This window comes from Pinus tabuliformis, chromosome 1_1, assembly GCF_031772625.1.
Source record: "Pinus tabuliformis cultivar Carrire ecotype Pingquan chromosome 1_1, CPIR1, whole genome shotgun sequence".
In the NCBI taxonomy this organism is placed as follows: Eukaryota; Viridiplantae; Streptophyta; class Pinopsida; order Pinales; family Pinaceae; genus Pinus; species Pinus tabuliformis.
Genome location: NC_142297.1, coordinates 535,598,037 through 535,616,507, shown reverse-complemented (window position 1 = coordinate 535,616,507; position 18,471 = coordinate 535,598,037). Strand labels below are relative to the sequence as shown.

Genomic DNA, 18,471 nt, shown 5'->3' with positions numbered 1-18,471 from the left:
CAACAAGAATTAGTAGTTTCCTCCTTGGATGAAACAGACTCGCATCAAAATAGAGAAAGACCTATTCCCGATCTTGAAAATGAAAATCACCAAGCCAATGTTGATTTCTATAAAACTCAGTGTTCTCTTCTATCTAAAGATGAAATAGATCAACTCCTGAAAAGCCATGTTACAGCCCAAGTTAAGGCAGGTTTGTAGTGTTCACACAAGCAAGAATGTGTGAGTGAAATTTCTTCCATTATTGAAAATGAAAATCTAGATTTAAATGATGACAGTCATGAGGTTGATGAAACTATACAGGAAGTTCTTGTGAATAAGCCAATTTGTGATGTAGATTTCCTGCAAGGAGATCAGCTAATAGGGATTTTTTTCTTTCATGAAGAGGATAGGGCTGACGTGTTTAATAATCTTGAAGAATGTTTTATGTTCAAGGATGATTTAGACTATGAATTGGAAGAGTATGAGTCTGAGATAGACAATATGCCAGAGATAGAATCAGAGTTGCTCATGCTTGAGGAATTTATAGCCAACACTCAGGTAGAAGAAAGTCATACTTCCCTATGCCTTCCTATGGATCAACAACCAAGTATTCTTTCAAATCAAAATGAAAGGAGTACTTGTATTTTTGTTGGATTTCAAGACAAGGTAACATTTCAGTTTTTTAAGGATCCTTACACTAATTTGTTGTAGCCATCTGGGAAGATGAATTTTCTTGTATTTATCGATCATGAGCACATGTTGAGTGAACACTTGGAGTGGCCTAGCTTTTGTTTTTATGCCTGATCAAGGAAAATACGAGCAAAATTCAAATAAGTAGCCATTTGTTGGATTGGTTACACTGGAGGGATCATTACACATGATTGTATATATATCTTCAGCTGGTGGGTGGTTATCATCATGATTTGAAGCCTGAGGTGAAGCCCCTAAGATCCCAATGGTCTACTTCCATAAGTAAGTTTAGTCAAATTTAGAGTTTTGTCAAGGTCAGTTAGTTAGTCAATTTTTAGTTTGAGTTTAGTATTTGCATTTTGACTCCATGCCCAATGAATAAGGCTACCTCGTCTATGGTGTTCTTGACACCTCCAAGGAGCTTCCATCCCCAGCTGGAGCCAATGTTAGTGTCAGTCAGTTTTTCCTACCACCAGTGATCAGATGTTCTCTTTCAGAATGTCCATTAGGGTTTAAGGTCAAGTTTTTGTCATTTTACTAGGTCCTCCATTAAAAAACTTTGGTCACTGGTTAGTATGTCTAGGGTTATTTTCACTTTCTCAAGAATTTTTACATGCCAGTCACTTTCATCATTCAGTTGAGTGTATCATCATCATGTCAGTCATCACCATCATGATTTCACTCAGTCTAGTGTCTCCATTAGGTCATTAGGCTTTCAAAGTCACCAACACTTTCATTTCATGCATAAAATCTGGCATAGGATGAGTTGTGATAAGCAAGTCTTTTCAATAAATTTTGATTTCATATGTAATTTCATGTTTCTATATGTAATAAGTAATTCATAGCTGTAGTTTCAAAATTCCAAAAAGAAGGTACATTGTCCAAAAGAAGATACAAAGTCTAGGTTACAATTGTCCAAGGCTGCCAGGTTCAAAATAATGAAAGTCATGTTTAAAAAAGACATGTGGGGCCCATTATCACTCAAAATAGTATTATGCTATGTCTATAAAAGCCCAAAGAGATTCATACACATTCCATTTACATTCTTATCTTACCTTTTCATCGAGCTAATTCCTCCTTAGCTGAGAAAACACGAGGTTTTTTAGCCAAATTTGAAAATTTTGCTTGGCAATGCGCTTATAGACAAGGTGTTGCATTTCTAGAGGTGGCACTGCGCATCAGTGAACTACACTGTGCACGGGACAGGGTCTCCCAGAATTGCAACAAATCACTCAAATATGAGTTTTCAATCCTCTAAATCTAGTATTTTTTATCCTCTAAGCTTCATAATAGGTAATAACACTCCTTTGCATCCCCTCTTCCTTTGGAAAAACAAACAAAATGATTGTGAGTTTAGTCCTCTAGGGTTTTCTATGAGTTTCATGTTTTGAGCTTGCAAATGATCAGTTGGAGCTATGAAACCATAAAATCACTATCCATGTGCCTTTATATGCATGCAAATCATCATCCCCATTCACCAACAAACCATTTCCCTTCATTCCACTTCACCTCCCTACAAACCCTAGCCCTAATCTATCAAATTGGGAAGTTTCCCTAGCTAGGACTGTGTTTAAATTTCCTAGCTCATCTCCCTCATTCATTTACCTTAATTTACCTTCATTTTGTAGAATTTCCCACTGTAGATCACCTGATAATGCAATATACTAAAGAAAAATACTTGATATACTTCTACAAACAAACTTGCAGAAGCTTAATTGATTTTGAGCAAGATCAAATAGAACACATATAACAGAGAATGAGAAATCAATCACACATGAACACAGAAGAATACTCTGGGGAAAGCCTCAGCTAAAAAACCTGATCTCTGTATTATCATACAAGTGGAAATATCTCTGGATTACACAAAGCTTTAGTTCACAAGCTATCCAGCTCTCAATGCAATCCATCAATGCTGCTCATAGACTGAATAGACACAACATATGCCTTCCTCTAGTCCTCCAAGCCTCCTATTTCCTTGCATAGTTTCTCCTGGGTCCTCTGGCTGCTACCTGTGTGAATTCACCTCTCACACAACTCACCAAACTCAGAAGTAACTGCGCAATCTCCAAGGAATGAATTCCTTCTGCATGCAAGAGATATTCTCAATGGAATATTCCTGCAACTGATAGTACACTTTCCCATCATCTAATCTCAACTAGGTCTCTGATTAAATTGACATGCATGAGTTATTTATGAGAGAATATTCAGTTATCTGAAGTGCTGTAGTTACATGCATGCATGCATTAACTAACTGAACTCACAATCAGTTCCACAAACTGTTGGAACTAATCTAACTGGACTTAACTCAGTTAACTGAGCTAACTAATTACAACTCAAAGTACAACTCATCCTAATCACTTTAATTAAGGGATAACTTCCTCAATCAAAGGGAAAATTGTTGCATGTCTTCACATAGACTTCATGTTTGATTTTATCCAATTAGTTAATTACTTTTCAAACAGTTGCTAAGATCAAATTCGAATTTTAATTCTCAATTTTAGTTCAGGGACTAACTAAAATTGGAATGTATCCCAAAATTCTATTTATAGCAACGCTATTTTTAGCACTTCTATATTTAGCATTTCTTCTTGTTATTTTCAACACTCCCTCTCAACAAGAAAGGGATTATCTGTCACCCCAATCCTATCTCTGTGGAACTCGAATTTGCATTTTGACAATGCCTTAGTCAAAATATTTGCATCTTGTTCCTCGGTCGAAACATACAACAACAACATTATCCTCTTCACTGCACATGTGCTTCGACCTGTCATGAAATACTGGATTCTCAGAGAGTTTGATAGAACTCTGATTATCGCAATAGATCACAATTGGATCCATCCTCTGACCAAACAATCCAACTATAATTTTCTGCATCCAAATGGCCTCACATGCTGCTTGACTGGCAGCCATGTATTCAGCCTTTGTTGAGCTAAGTGCAACTGACCTCTGTTTCTTGTTGTACCAAGAAACTGCAACTGAACCAAGGTTGAAAATTCCTCCTGAAGTGCTCTTTTGATCTGATGGACTCCCTGCCCAATATGCATGTGTGAAGCCCTGAAGCTTCACTCCCTCTGTCCATCTGTACCATAATCCATACTAAGATGTGCCTCTGAGGTATCTTAGCACATGCTTCGCTGCCTTCCAAAATAGCTTGGTAGGCTGAACCATAGCTTGACTCAGTTGGTTCACCGCAAAGCACAAATCTGGTCGTGTGTTAACTAGATACATCAATGAACCCACAAGCTGCCGATAAATAGTAGCAGCTACTACCTCACCTGAAGTAGCATCCTCCTTCCTCCAATTACTTGCTAGAGGAGTCTGCATGGGCTTGCACTTCTCCATGTGGAATTTCTTGAGTATCTCATTGGCATACTTACCTTGAGACACAAACACTTCCCCATCCTTTTGCCACACTTCCATGCCTAGAAAGTAGTGCATAAGACCCATGTCTTTCATTTAGAACTCTCTTGCAAAGTCCCCCTTACAAGACTTGATCAAATGATCATCACCTGTCAATATCAGATCATCAACATAAAGGGCAATGATCAATGGCTTACCTTCTACCATGATGTGGTAAAGGTTCGCATCCACTTCACTCTTTGTGAAGCCCAACCCGGTGAAATAGTTGTCGATCTTGGTGTACCAAGCATGAGGTGCTTGCTTCAGCCCATACAAAGCTCTCTTGAGTCAACACACATGCGACTCATGATCGAAGGTCTCAAATCCTTCCGGCTACTCTATGTACACCTCTTCCTTAATCTTGCCATTGAGGAATGCAGTCTTCATATCCATATGATGGATCTTCCAACCCATATGTGTTGATAGTGCCAACATCGATCTGATAGATGAGTACCTTGCTACAGGAGCAAAAGTCTCATCATAGTCGATCCCCTCGACCTATGAAAAAACACGGGAAACGAACCTTGCCTTATTATTCTCCACATAGCCATCAGCTGCTTGCTTTACCTTGTAAAGCCATCGGGAACTCACCATTGACTTGTCCTCCAGTCTTGGGACAACATCCCAAACACTGTTCCAAACGATGGAGTCGTACTCCTCCACCATAGCATAAACCCAGACTGGTTGCTACACTGCTTCCTCGAAGGAAGATGGTTTGGTCTCTACACACTCCCCAACCAGGGCCATGTAACTAGTGTACCGCTCAGGTGATATCCTATGTCTGCGCTGAGAGGATGGTTGTCCCACATTCTCTCTCACATCCATCACCAATCTATGAGCTTCCCTTGAGAATTTTCGCCCATCTTTGGAAGATTTTAATGAGTGGATGTCTCCACTCCTAGATCCTCTGCATGCAGCTGCTTCGCATCAGTCTAAGGCTCCACCTCCTTAGGAACCAAAAGTTCCTCCTCTGCATGCAACTTGAGCTCCCTCTCAAGGGATACTCACATGGTTTTCTGCTCATCAAACTTCAAGTCTCTGTGTACCACTGTCCTCTGACTAGTAGACAAGAACACCTGATAGGTGTGGGGTGTATCAGTGTACCCCACAAGTATCCCCAACTCAGCTGTTGGCTCTAGCTTCTTCCGGGCATCTTTGGTCACATGGCAATAAACCGATGATCGGAAGATCCTGAAGTGACTCACATCCGGTCTCTTCCCAGAAAAGGCCTCCACTAGTGTCTTCATCCCCAGTATACGATGCAGGCTTCTATAATGCAAGTATATTTTTGTATTGCATGCCTTAACCCACAAATGAAGTGGTAGGATTTGGTCATGCAACATCACCCAAGCTGCTCCCACAATCGATCTGTTCTTCCTTTCATCCACCCCATTCCCCTATGGGTTATGGGGTGTCGTTAACTCTCGTTTAATTCCTTTTGTTGCACAAAAGTCCTTAAAATGTTGGGAGACATACTCTCCACCTTTATCGCTTCACAAGGCCCTTATTTTCTTTCCAGATTCTTTCTCAACCAAGGCTTTGATCTCACAAAACCTTGAGAAGGTTTGATCCTTCTTCTGCATGAAGTAGATTCAACATCTACGAGAAAAATCATCAATAAAAATAACATAGTACCTTTGTTTAGCAGTGGAGGTTGTAGAGAATGGTCCACACACATCTGTATGAACTCGCTCCAGGATTGCTCCAGCTCTACTGGCTTGATCCTGAAAGGAAGATTTTGCATACTTACCCAAGGTACAACCTTTGCATGTATCCACTTGCTCCAATTTTCCCTTGGGAATTCCGGTAGAAATCTGCTGCATGATCTTCAAGGCCCCATGGTGCAAGTGGCCCAATATTATATGCCATAGCTCACCAACATCTTGGCTCTGCACCAACTCTGCTTTGGAACTCAATGCAACACAGTTGTCTACCTCCAGCTTGTAGAGATTCTTAACTCGAATCCCAATCCTCTTGGTCTGTCCAATGCTGATATGCCTCAGGAATGCCTTTCCTTTACTAAAGACTTCATCATAGCCTTTGTATTCCAACATAGCGACGAACACAAGGTTCTTCTTCAGACCAGGCACATACTTTACATCAATCAGGGTGAGAGGAGCTCCATGCTCCCTCTGAAACACAACCGTACCTTCACCTGAAACACAATACTTTCCATCATTGCCCATATCTATGTGCATCTGGAGGTCCTTCTCCTCCAAGGTACTGAATAGACTCTTGTCGTCGGTCATGTGGAATGAGGCTCCACTGTCCAGGTACCAAACACAATCCACCGTCAATGCAACCATGCATGTGATTAGGGTGAAATCCAATTTGAACTGTGAAGCCAGTGCCTCACCATCTGATCCTTTCGAGGATCCCTTCTTGGATTTCTTCTGTGGATAATTCGTAGCATAATGGCCCACCTCATGACAATGAAAGCATCTCACTTTCGATTCATCAATATTCTTCCCACCATGGGAAGAACTCGATTTAGAATGGGAAGCCTTCCCCTTCCCTTTCCTCGCCTTACTCACTAAGGCTAGATTTTCTTCATCATCTTGCTTTGATGAAGATCCATCTCTGTTGCTTCTTCTTATCTCCTCCTTCATCAGATCCAACCAAAGTCGTTCCCAATCTGGCAGTTTCTCTCTTCCGTTTACTAAGTCTTGGTAGCTATGTCAGCTCTTAGGAAGACCGAGGAGAGCAAGACTCACCATGTCATCCTCGACTGTCGTGATCCCTACACTTCCAAGCTCATCCCTGCAGGTGGTGAGCTTGTTCAGATATGTAGAGATCGTGTCGCCCTTTTCACACTTGATTTTCCGAAGCTCGCCTTTCAGCACCAGCTTCCTCTGATTGTTGCTATTCTGATACAGATCCTTCAATGTTTTCCACATTGAAAACAGTGTCTCCTTCCCATGGAGACTCGAGACAATGTGGTCTTGAATTCCCTCCAGAATAATCCTCCTTGCTCTAGCCACACATTTCTTCCATTCCGCCAATTCTTGGGCATTAGGAGTTGTTGGCTTGGGGACTTCTTGATCAATGAAATCCTTCAAACTGTTGTCCTCTAATACGGCTTCCATGCGATCCTTCCAGGCTATATAATTCAAGCTGTCATCCAGGGCATACTCGAGTCTCAAACTGTTGATCGCCATTGGTGAAATTTGAGATGTGATAAGAATTTGATTTCTATAATCATGAACTTCAAACTTTGAACTTAGCCCTTCTCTGTATACTATTCTTTGCTTTGATCACCTTTTCTCATACCATGTATAATTTCCCACCATAGATCACCTGATAATGCAATATAGTAAAGAAAAATACTTGATCTACTTCTACAAACAAACTTGCAGAAGCTTAATTGATTTTGAGCAAGATCAAATAGAACACATATAACAGAGAATGAGAAACCAATCACACATGAACACAAAAGAATACTTTGGGGAAAGCCTCAGCTAAAAACCCCAATCTTTGTATTATCATACAAGTGGAAATATCTCCAGATTACACAAAGCTTTAGCTCACAAGCTATCCAGCTCTCAATGCAATCTCTCAATGTTGCTCATAGACAAAATCGACACAACCTATGTCTTCCTCCAGTGCTTCAAGCCTCCTATTTCCTTGCGCAGTTTCTCATGGGTCCTCTGGTTGCCACCTGTGTGAATTCACCTCTCACACAACTCACCAAGCTCAGAAGTAACTATGCAATCTCCATGGAATGAATTCTTTCTGCATGCAAGAGATATCCTCAATGGAATATTCCTGCAACTGATAGTACACTGTCCCATCATCTGATCTCAACTAGGTCTCTGACTAAACTGACATGCATGAGTTATTTATGAGAGAATATTCAGTTATCTGAAGTGCAATAGTTACATGCATGCATGCATTAACTAACTGAACTCACAATCAGTTCCACAAACTGTTGGAATTAATCTAACTAGACTTAACTCAGTTAACTGAGCTTACTAATTACAACTCAAAGTACAACTCATCCTAATCACTTTAATTAAGGGATAACTTCCTCAATCAAAGGGAAAATTGTTGCATGTCTTCACATAGACTTCATGTTTGATTTTCTTCAACTAATTAACTGAATATGAACTAATTAATTATTTTTCAAACAGCTGCTAAGATCAAATTCGAATTTTAATTCTCAATTTTAGTTCAGGGACTAACTAAAATTGGAATGTATCTCGAAATGCTATTTATAGCAATGTTATTTTTATCACTTCTATATTTAGCATTTCTTGTTGCTATTTTCAACACATTTAACTTCCTAAGGATTCCTAAAACCCCTATCCATCTCCCAAAATTTCCCTACTCCCATCTCCCTTCCTTAAACTCCCTCATTTCACCACTTCAATCACTTTTCACTGTTTTTTCCCCTTTCCTATCATCTAGGGTTTCAAAAATGGAAGGAGACTCTTCACCATCAGAGAAAAGAAAACATCATAAAGGGGGGAAGATTCTAAGGTATGAGCCCCAAATTGCAATGAGATCAATTCTTCACCATTCATAAGACAATGCTTTGAAGACGTCAACTTCCTAGGGTTTTGTCAAAGTGTGGGAGAGGTAAGTTTTCATGAGAAACTCACTAATTTGATTGCCACCAATCTAAAAGGAGAAAATTCCACCATTGCAGGGATTGATTTCAGATTCTCAGTTGATGCCATCTCTCTTGCCACAGGGATACCAAATCATGGGGAGTATTGGTTCAAAGGCACGAGCCTAGATCTTGAGCAATACAAACCCTTCTTGAAATCACCCTACAAAGAGGCTCATTCACACATCATTCCATTCAGATACTTGTTGGAAAAGTATGCACCATTGATGAAGGTTGTGATGAAGTTTTTCACTTGTGAGGGGAGGTTTTCTAGGTTGTATCAATCTCACATTAGGCTGCTCATGCAATTTACAGCTGTGAAACCTCTTAACTTGTGTAACTATTTGTGTAGAAGTGTCATCAAAATGTCTAAAAAGGTGCAAATGAAAAACAAAGAGCATTACCCTAGCCTTTTCCACCACAGTTTGATAAAGGTTGTGTTGACGGTGTTGGACCTGCCAACATGTCAAGGGGATCTCCCTGGTAAGAAGTCCCAGTTAGACCTCAAACCGTTTGGTGTAGGAGTCCCAGCAGTGGGTCGTAAGGTAATGCCTTGACCGTGATGTCGCATAGAGGCAAGTAAGATAACTCTGTCAGTGGCAAGGGTGTGATTGATGCAATGAGTCAAGGAAGGTGTATGAGAGGTTCCAACACTTTGAAAGGGGGAGGAGGTGAAGGTGAGTTCTAGGTTGAAAGGGAGTAGTCCCAACTTGGCTAGGAACACACAACATAAAGGACATGCACATCTTCCGGCAGAGCAGTCCACTCAGATGCAGCAGTCACATCATACAAGGTAAGATAACACGTACAACACTCACAGATCAGTTCGACACAAGTGTGACAGTTGTTATAGCAAGGTTCAAGTGAAAGGTCTGTCTGATGTCCAACAGAGGAGTCGACACAAACGGTGATAGCATTAACAACATATTCAACAGATTAACAACAAGATTCATATAATTGCATGTGAATCAGTTCATACACAAGTACGTAAGTTAAACAACACATATCATTAAAGATACCGGAGCAGTCCAACTACAATAACGACATATGCATGAAAATGTGTTGACTGTTATTATATAAAGAAGTGTAAGTCACAATCATACAATACATCCATGTAAACCTGCTAGCCCCAACAGTGGAATGTTACATCCACATCCACCTACTCCTCCAAAGAGATGTACTAGCTCCGTGCAGTGGAGAATCCAAGGCACATTACAATACTGTCCAAGCCTTCTTCAAGATAGTCTTAGTAGAAGCTTGGCTGACCAAAAGCCTATATAATGAGTTATGAGGGAATATTTATAGCAAAGGGTGGGGTGACCCTTGACATTCCCCTTTGTGACAATTCAACTACCCTCATGACTCTTCACCTACTCTATGAATGTTACGTCCAACTATGGATACTTGAATTACACTTGACACGACTCAACGTTACAATGCACATGTACTCATGTGAGACAACATGGCTTGAGCAAGCCAAGCAAGACAACACTACCACTCGGTCCACTGTGGTGAGACCAACTCTATGACATGCCTGTGATGGTAAAGGTGGTGAGCTGATGCCAAGCTTGGTCATCCGTGATGGTGTGCATGCACCTCATGGTGACATATTGTTGAAGCAAACTCTTGCCTCCATTACAAATGATGCATTGGTTCGGCCCCTTCATCCAACTCGTCTGCTAACATGTGCATGGTCTTCTTGGGTATAGTTGAACCAGCAACACACTGATGCATAGTGTCCGTGTTGATATTGAAGTGTGTGATGGTGGTCATGTGCATCAACTTGTTGAAGTACCCATTCGGCTCCAGTTGGACTTGCTTCTTATCTTCGCCTTGGTGAGTGTGTTGAATGGGTTGGATTGCATGCGTACACACAATGAAATGCATGTTGTTGAATCCCTTGCATGCGATCAACCACACTGCTCACCATGTCTACTCCGTGTTAGCTGCTGGGATAGATCTTTAACTTGCCCGGGAGCAGTTTCATCCGTGAGCGCATGTTGCGCCCACTGTTGTTCCTGATCCTACTGCAACTCATTCATCTGTCTGTGTAGCTTCATGTTCTTCCTGAGTTGCTGATTCAACACCTGCAACTCCTTCTTTGTTACATCTTCTGCCTTCGTGCGAGCTTCATGTCGTGCCATCACTCCATAGCTGAAGTATCGAAAGTTGCTTTCATAATCAATGGACCTACTTGAGCTTGCAACCTTGTTCCGCCTCTGTGTTGTCAAAAACCCTCCTCTTGCATTCATTGCATTTGGTATGCTGTCTTTAGCTGCTATTCATGATGCTACTCATTGTGATGCTATCGCTTGATGTCCTTGTCTATGAACAACTTGATGTCTTCATGAGTAGGAAATCTCATAGACACTTGATCGACTACATCCCCAAGCATGCTCTAAACGGTGTCCTAATCTATGCTCTCCTGTAAACCATTGTACCTATACTGTTGAGAGGTAGATGAACACCTGCGATACCTGGAGACATGGAAACACTCATAGCAAGCAATATGTCAGTCAAAAACCAAAATGAACATGAGAACTGACTTGCAACATACCTGGGTGAATGATCATGAAGGTTGTACACTTTCGGTCGGGAGGTGGGGAGATCGACTGCCAAGACTGCTCAAGGCACAGTTTGGGCTACTAGGAGACTGGCTGACTGCTGGAACTGTGCAATGCACAATCCAGTCTGGTTACTGACTGTTGGGATTGCGCAATGCAAAATTCCATCTGGGAAGGACTACTGGCCTGGGGACAGATCTGTGCAATTTCTTGGGCCAAGCAGCCACTATCCTCCAGAAATGCACAAAAAAGTCCTGGAGGCTAGTGCCAGGAATGAATGCACAAATCTGGAGAGGAAGGTGAGCATTCCTTTCCCAGATTGTGCAATGCAGCCTTGGTGAAGGCAGAGCCCAGGCCAAGGTTGGCCCGACTCGCCGACAAATGACTGAAAGCAAGTAAGTCGGTGAATTCCTGGTGACACTAAGTGATATTAGAAGTGATTTACAATGCATGAAAAACATGAAGGAAAGATTCAGCAAACAAATCATCATGCATGTGGGTGAGGCAATTCGTCGGTTGGGCGAACGTCCTGCAAAATAATTTCATGCATGCGACAGTAGTGAGATAGCATCGAAAACTGAAATAGAGCTAGGATAAGCTAGGATATATGTAAATGACAGCAAGCATTCAAAGAAATCAAGCAAACAATACTCCTACAAGTGAAAAGACAAAAAGCGACAGAAATGCGGCACAGGGCATAGGAAGCGGGCTTACCCCAAGACAACTGAGTTGAATGTGCTGACTGCTCCTAGATGTGATGTGGGATGTTAGAGATGCAAGGTTGATGTGAGGGATGAGCTCTGCAACGTCCGTTTGATGAGTTTTGATAACATCGAGGTTGTGACACGCATGCCACGAATCTAGGGGAAGCGACACTTGGTGGGAGGTTTCAGAATTTCTCCTTACATGTAACCTCCCACTGCTAAACATAGATCCCTGAAACAAGGGATGCCTTTGCATGTTGCCTTGGGAGAAGTAGCCCATGCATGCAAGTTTTTTTTGCTCAGTCTCGGAGGGAATCGATCAACTCAGCTGCACATGCAAGAGACTACTGGATTGCTGGAGAAAAATGCGCATTTCTGGCTAGGAGCTGGGTTGGTTTCCGAGGAGATTTCTGCAATTTCTGGGCAGATCAACTAACTGCTACCCAGATTTGTGGAAATCCTGGGCTGAACAACTTGCTGCTAGGAAAATTTGTGCAAATCCTGTTGGGAAGGTTGGCTAGCAGGATTACGCAATCCTAAAGCCCAGCAGGATGTCAGAGAGGATTGCACAATTTCTAGAGGGAAGGCTGGTTGCCCTCTTGAAATGCACAATTTTCAAGGGGAATTTGCTCAGCCTGCAGCTAGACCAAGTCCGGGTGAGCAGCCTATGAAGGGAAAAGATCAAACTGTGATCGATAGGCTGCCTTTGAGAAAGAAAGACATTGAAGCTTGAGGACTTGACGAAGCAAGGCAAGTTGTTGTGAAGGTTGGTAGGGAGGCTCCAAAACAGACTAGGGAAATATTTTGGAGGGTGGTTGTAGCCGCTACAACAGGTTGTAGTCCTCCATAAGTTGGCAAAAAAGAACATTGCATGGGATACCTTTACTGAAGCAGCCTTGCAAAGGCATGAGACTACTTCACCAAGCCAACACCAAGACACATCAGCACATCCTATGGAGGTCGGGTCATCAAAAAAATCAGAGGAGGTTCCCAAGGCACCTAGACCTGAGGTGAACGAAACATACCAGAGAGGAAAAAGACTTGTGTTTGCTCCTCAAGTTGAGGAAAGGGCCAAGCTTTCTACATCAGCACAACAAGGATCACATTTGTTGGATGAGGAGCTAATTAAGCATGATTTTGACCTAGTTGACTTGGAGGTAGCAGATGAGCATTCAAACTTACAACAAGTTATCAAAGATAAGGATTCCCAGATCATGGAGCTCCAGGACAATTTGGCAAGGGCCAAATTTATCATTTCTTTCCTTGAGCAAGAAAAAAGTCAACTCAAGGTCAAACAACTAATGATGGAAAAAGAGAAATTTAGGATGTTGAGGCAAGAGGTCAAAGGTAAAGCAGTGCTAGAGCGTGATAAGCATGATGAACAGGAGAAGTAGGTTCGAAGGATGAGGCCTAGGACAATGGGTCTCAAAAAGGCATTGCAAAAAGAAAGAGACCGAAACCTAGTAGTAAAGGATTTGAGCAGTGAAGACAAAATTGCTATGGAAATCAATGAAGACAGGGAATATTGGCTAGACAAAGTCAATGGCCATCTAGAGAAGCTTCTTGAAAATCCTAACAGGGATAACCATATGTTGAGGCACATGGCCCACCACTACCAAACCAGAAACAAGATTTGCAACATCAAGGTCAAACAAATGCAAAAGAGGATGAAGGAAACCCTAAAAGGCAAAGATGAGAAGGACAACTTGAAGATGCTTGTTGAGGCATGCATGATAGCATAGTACACCTTTCGCTATGGGTCTGCAGTGGACCTCAAAAAAACACCGTTTAGGGGGTCAAAACTTCTTCAGAAGTTCAAGACCCGAAAAAATACTAAAAATAGTAAATGATGAAATAAACAAGGAAACAAATGAAACTGACTGGAGGTCTAGGTGGGATAGGTGGGTGGCCACCAATATCCACCTGGATCATTCCTCCCCCCTTAGGAAGAAATGGTCCCCATTGTGTTCAGAGCCTCCATGAGGTGAGGAAATTTTTGTTGAACTGGGTCCCTAGTGAGCCACTTGCCTTGGTGCAAGAGTTGGCCAGCTTTGACAACCGATATAGTTGGATCTTTTTCTAGTGAGTGTTCTTCACCTATGTGTCCATAATCTAATCAGTTGTGGCCTGTTCCATGCAATATAGCTTTAAATTTTTTGGTGTGAGTTGTTCTGCAATGTCTCATGTGTCCAGCAATGGTGGGAAGTGTGGTCGAAGTTGGTCCACATTGAACATTGGGTACAGGCCAAGGAATTGGGGAATGTTGATCTCAAAATATTTGTCTCCCATAGCCTTGGTAATGGTGTAAGGACCATATCATAGTGATTTGAGCTTCTGATGGGCTCCGATAAGGCGTTATATCTACAAATGCAACTAGACTTTGTCGCCCACCTGAAACTTGTGTGGAACCCGATGTTGATCACGTTGCTACTTTTACTTGGCATTTGACTTCTCCAGGATGTCGTGAACCTACTGGCAGATGTGTTGGAAGTGTTCAATAAATCTAGTCACTTTATCAACCTTAGACAATACATGTGTGGATTTTTTCTGCATAGTCGCATGAGGCATGGCAACATCAATCGAACACAATAGTTGAAATCCTAGACCCACTTGAAAGGTACTGCAACCAATTGAGCTATGGAGAGCTCTATTATGGAAGTCTCTCATCCCAGGTTCGAGGATGCTTGGAGTTCTACATGCAGAGTATGTGCACTATCATCCTATTGACGACCTCCGTTTGGCCATCAATCTGGGGGTGGAAGGCGGTCGATTTGGTGAGCTTGGTGTCCAATAGTGTCCAGAGGCTTGAGTAGAATGTGCTTAGGAGCCTGCTATCCCAATATAATATAATGGTCTACGGGATCCAAAAATGTACCCATACTCATTCAAAGAATAGTTTCACAGTGTCCTCTGTTGTGATACTCTTCTTGCAGACCGCCAATATAGCCATCTTAGAAAAATTGTCCACGACCACAAATACACAGTCATTACTGTTGGACACTTAATCCTCTATGGGTTGGTGTAGAATGTGAACAACCACGAGAGTCCAAGAGACCTTGGGATGTGGAACCCAACGGTCACACAAATGTACTATAAATGTATATCATGTCAATAATAATGCATTCAATGTTTATCATCCACCTTTCCTATTTACATTCCATGTGACTTTAACATGGTATCAGAACGAGCATTTTCCTGTCCTACTCCATTCTAAGCCACTGATTTTGTGATTTCTATGTGCTTGAAAGTTGGGCTATCAGTCCTGCATTTGATGAATATCTTATCAACTAAATTTTAGCTGCATTCTATGCCTATGTAACTCCTCTCTCTGCCATTATTCATGAAACACATTGTCCTGCCTTCAACACTATTGCCATTGGTTGTGAAAAGCATTGCCCTAAGCTTCCCTCAATAGTGCTGCCCTGAGTGCTTGCATGGTAACCATTTTTTTAATCTGCCTGTCATTCTACAGATAACATTTCTCATATTATGGAAATCTTATGGGCATAACGTTATGGAAGCCAGTGGTAGATGGGGGCACTAATCGTTATTGGTCAAAGTTGCATGGTCCAAGAGAGAAACACACATGAGCATTTTTGTCATATCGGTATTCGCGCAGTCTTGAAGAAGTATACACCTCCTTCTTGGCAGCATTCCCCTGGTCCTGAGCTTGGTACCATCAATTCCTCTGCTTCTGGGCAGGCTGAGTCATCGGCGCCTAACTGACCCCATCTCTCTCCTTCACCTTATGTTCGGTCTCTTCCTGGTGTTTCTTCGCAATAAGCCTTAGGGTTTCTTCCTTTTCCCTATTGAGAGCCTCTTCCCGCATAATATCTGCATAAGTCCAGACGACAACATCGGGGGTCTTGTCACCCATGGCGAAGGCATCGTTTCTGTCAGGGGAAATAATTCTGTTAAGCCTCCTCTTCCTATAATCATCTTCTCTATCAATAATCCACTGGTGTTTCTTGAACCCGAAATCATCCTCCTCCTTCGCTACGCCTCTTGGCAAATCCTTCAGCACTGATTTGGGCATAGTGTACGAGGCCAATTTCCGAGCAACCTCTCTTTCAGTAGGATCATGATCCTCTTCTTCCCCATTCAATGGAATGGAGCGTTCATAAGCCTCGAACCTGTTAATTCCACCATACAAATCTGCATCAAAAGTTACAGCCGAAAGCGATGCGAGCTCTTGTTCCTTCTTCTGCCTTTCCTCCTGAATTCTGGCAATATCAACATCGAGAGTATCCATTTCTATGAACAAACCCTGGTGACACTATCTAGGGTTTTAAAATAATCAAAACCCTACTTGATGCAAACCCGAAAAAAAAGGAAACCCAAATGTAAAACCTCGATTTCCGACGGTTCAAAGCCCTCCAAGATTGTATTGTTGGTACGTGGACTGAGGGGTATAGGCATCTTTGATTCTTACTGAGTTATTTTTAGCAGAAGATCGAAGAGGATGTGTTTATTTATGAGTAGAAGAAGTTTTGTAGCAGCGTGGCAGTGAAGGAGGAGGAGTCATTCTTTTGTGCACCCAATTATCACTTGCGGTTCTCCTGCAGTTCCAGATTTGTGTGCCTATTGGATCGCTTTTTGTATGGATGTAGCCACCTATACATCAGAGATCGAGTTGATTTCTTACACCTGTAGGAGATTTTTTTGAGAGAAAGACGAGTTGTTCTCATCTCTGTAGCCGGCTAGCAGCCTATCACTACAGATTTGCATTTCCTATTCCTGCAGCAGCTTGTTTGGAATGCGAAGTTGGGTTCAAACAGTCCCAGATCAACCCATTCAATATTTGTCCATTGGGATAAATTACCAAGTGTATTCTCTACATTAGTATTGTAAAAGTTTGGTGTTGCTCTCTATGCTGGTTTGAAACATTGAAGGTTGCGAACTGGGTTTTATTTATTTTAGATTATTGTTGATGAATTGAGTTGACCTATTGAAGTTTAAAAATGACTCAAATTGGAAATTTATTAGAAATATTAAGAACTTTAATTATGTCAACTACTGAAAGCACAATCAACATTAGCAAGGAAACTTTTTTTGACATTCAAACTTGCCTGCAACATACATAAGAGAAGATTGATTTTTTGCAGCTTGAATCTCAGCTTCAGCAAGATGAGTTGCAACATAATAATCATGACATACATCAACAACCAGCAAGTCATGAAGTCAGTAATGTTGAGTTTGATCCCCATCAAGTGCCAATTTCAAGAGAAGTTTTGCATAAAGATGCAGAAATTCAGCCTGCACTTCCCAAACAAATCATCAGACCTTGGGAAGAGCTTGTCCACAACAAGCACAAAACAGGTCTTGGATATGATAAGGAGGTGTCCTTTCATATTCCAAACTACTCCAAGCCAATCCAATTTCAAAGTGCTAGATTTCTTCAGGATGGTTCATCTTCACCTGCTCCTCATGACAGTTCACCTTCAACTGTTTCAGATTCTGGTCCTCTTCCACACCAGCCACAAAAAATTGTGAAATGCCAACACTGTGACCAAGTTGGCCATATGAAATATCACTATTTTTATCCTCATCCATGTGAGCATTGTCATAAAACCACCCATTCTTCACACAGATGCTTCAGAAACAAGCCTATTGCAAGAACAAAGATTCATCTTGGATGGATCACTTTTTGGCAATGGGCATCAACAACCAAGAAGATATTTCAGTCATATGTCTAAACTTGTTCTAGAGTATTGAAAAATCTTGCAGTTGAGTTTTCTCCATCATCTCACCTTGTATCTGACAGGGGGGGAAGTGATTGTCATCTACAAGCTTCAAAGCCACATCAAGCGAGCTTGAGACACAACCTGCCATACTAGATTCAGAGTTGTAGCCAAAGATAAAGATGCCCCTAAACATGCCTTCAGTTGGTGATGCCTCTTCAAAGAATTGGGGACACTTCCTCTTGCAGAATACTTCAACTTCTTGTCATTTTTGGAAGAGTTCCAGGAATTGCATTAAGCATTCCAGAGTTGTTGGTCATCCTTAAACCATCACAGATTGAGACCTCCCTTTTGAGGTTGAGGTTCTCCCTTTTTATGCAGGGTGAGACCTCCCTTTCAAGGTTGAAGGTTTCCCTCTTCAAAACATGAGCACTTCCTCTAGCAGAAGACCTCGGCGACATGCCAGATTTGGAAGAGTTCCGTGAACTGCACTTAAGCATTCCAGTGGTGGTGGTCATCCTTAAACCACCCCCCTTATACCAACATTTTAGAGAGCACATTCAACCTAGTGCTGCCATGCATTTTTTCACATTTTGTATTACAGTTCTTTTCTTGGACTCATACATACCTGTTCGGATTAAGGGGGGGAATGTTGGACACCTGATCCTCTATGGGTTGGTGTGGAATGTGAACAACCATGAGAGTCCAAGAGACCTTGGGATGTGGAACCCAACGGTCACACAAATGTACTATAAATGTATATCATGTCAATAATAATGCATTCAATGTTTATCATCCACCTTTCCTATTTACATTCCATGTGACTTTAACAATTACCATGCTTG

General features: G+C 41.7%; 1 protein-coding gene across 1 annotated transcript; it reads right to left on the bottom strand.

The window, feature by feature from the left end:
• Positions 1-15,663: 15,663 nt before the first annotated feature.
• On the bottom strand, positions 15,664-16,197 carry LOC149214152 (uncharacterized). Its single transcript, XM_089389310.1, has one exon. The coding sequence runs from the start codon at positions 16,195-16,197 to the stop codon at positions 15,664-15,666; it is 534 nt and encodes a 177-aa protein (XP_089245436.1).
• Positions 16,198-18,471: the final 2,274 nt, after the last annotated feature.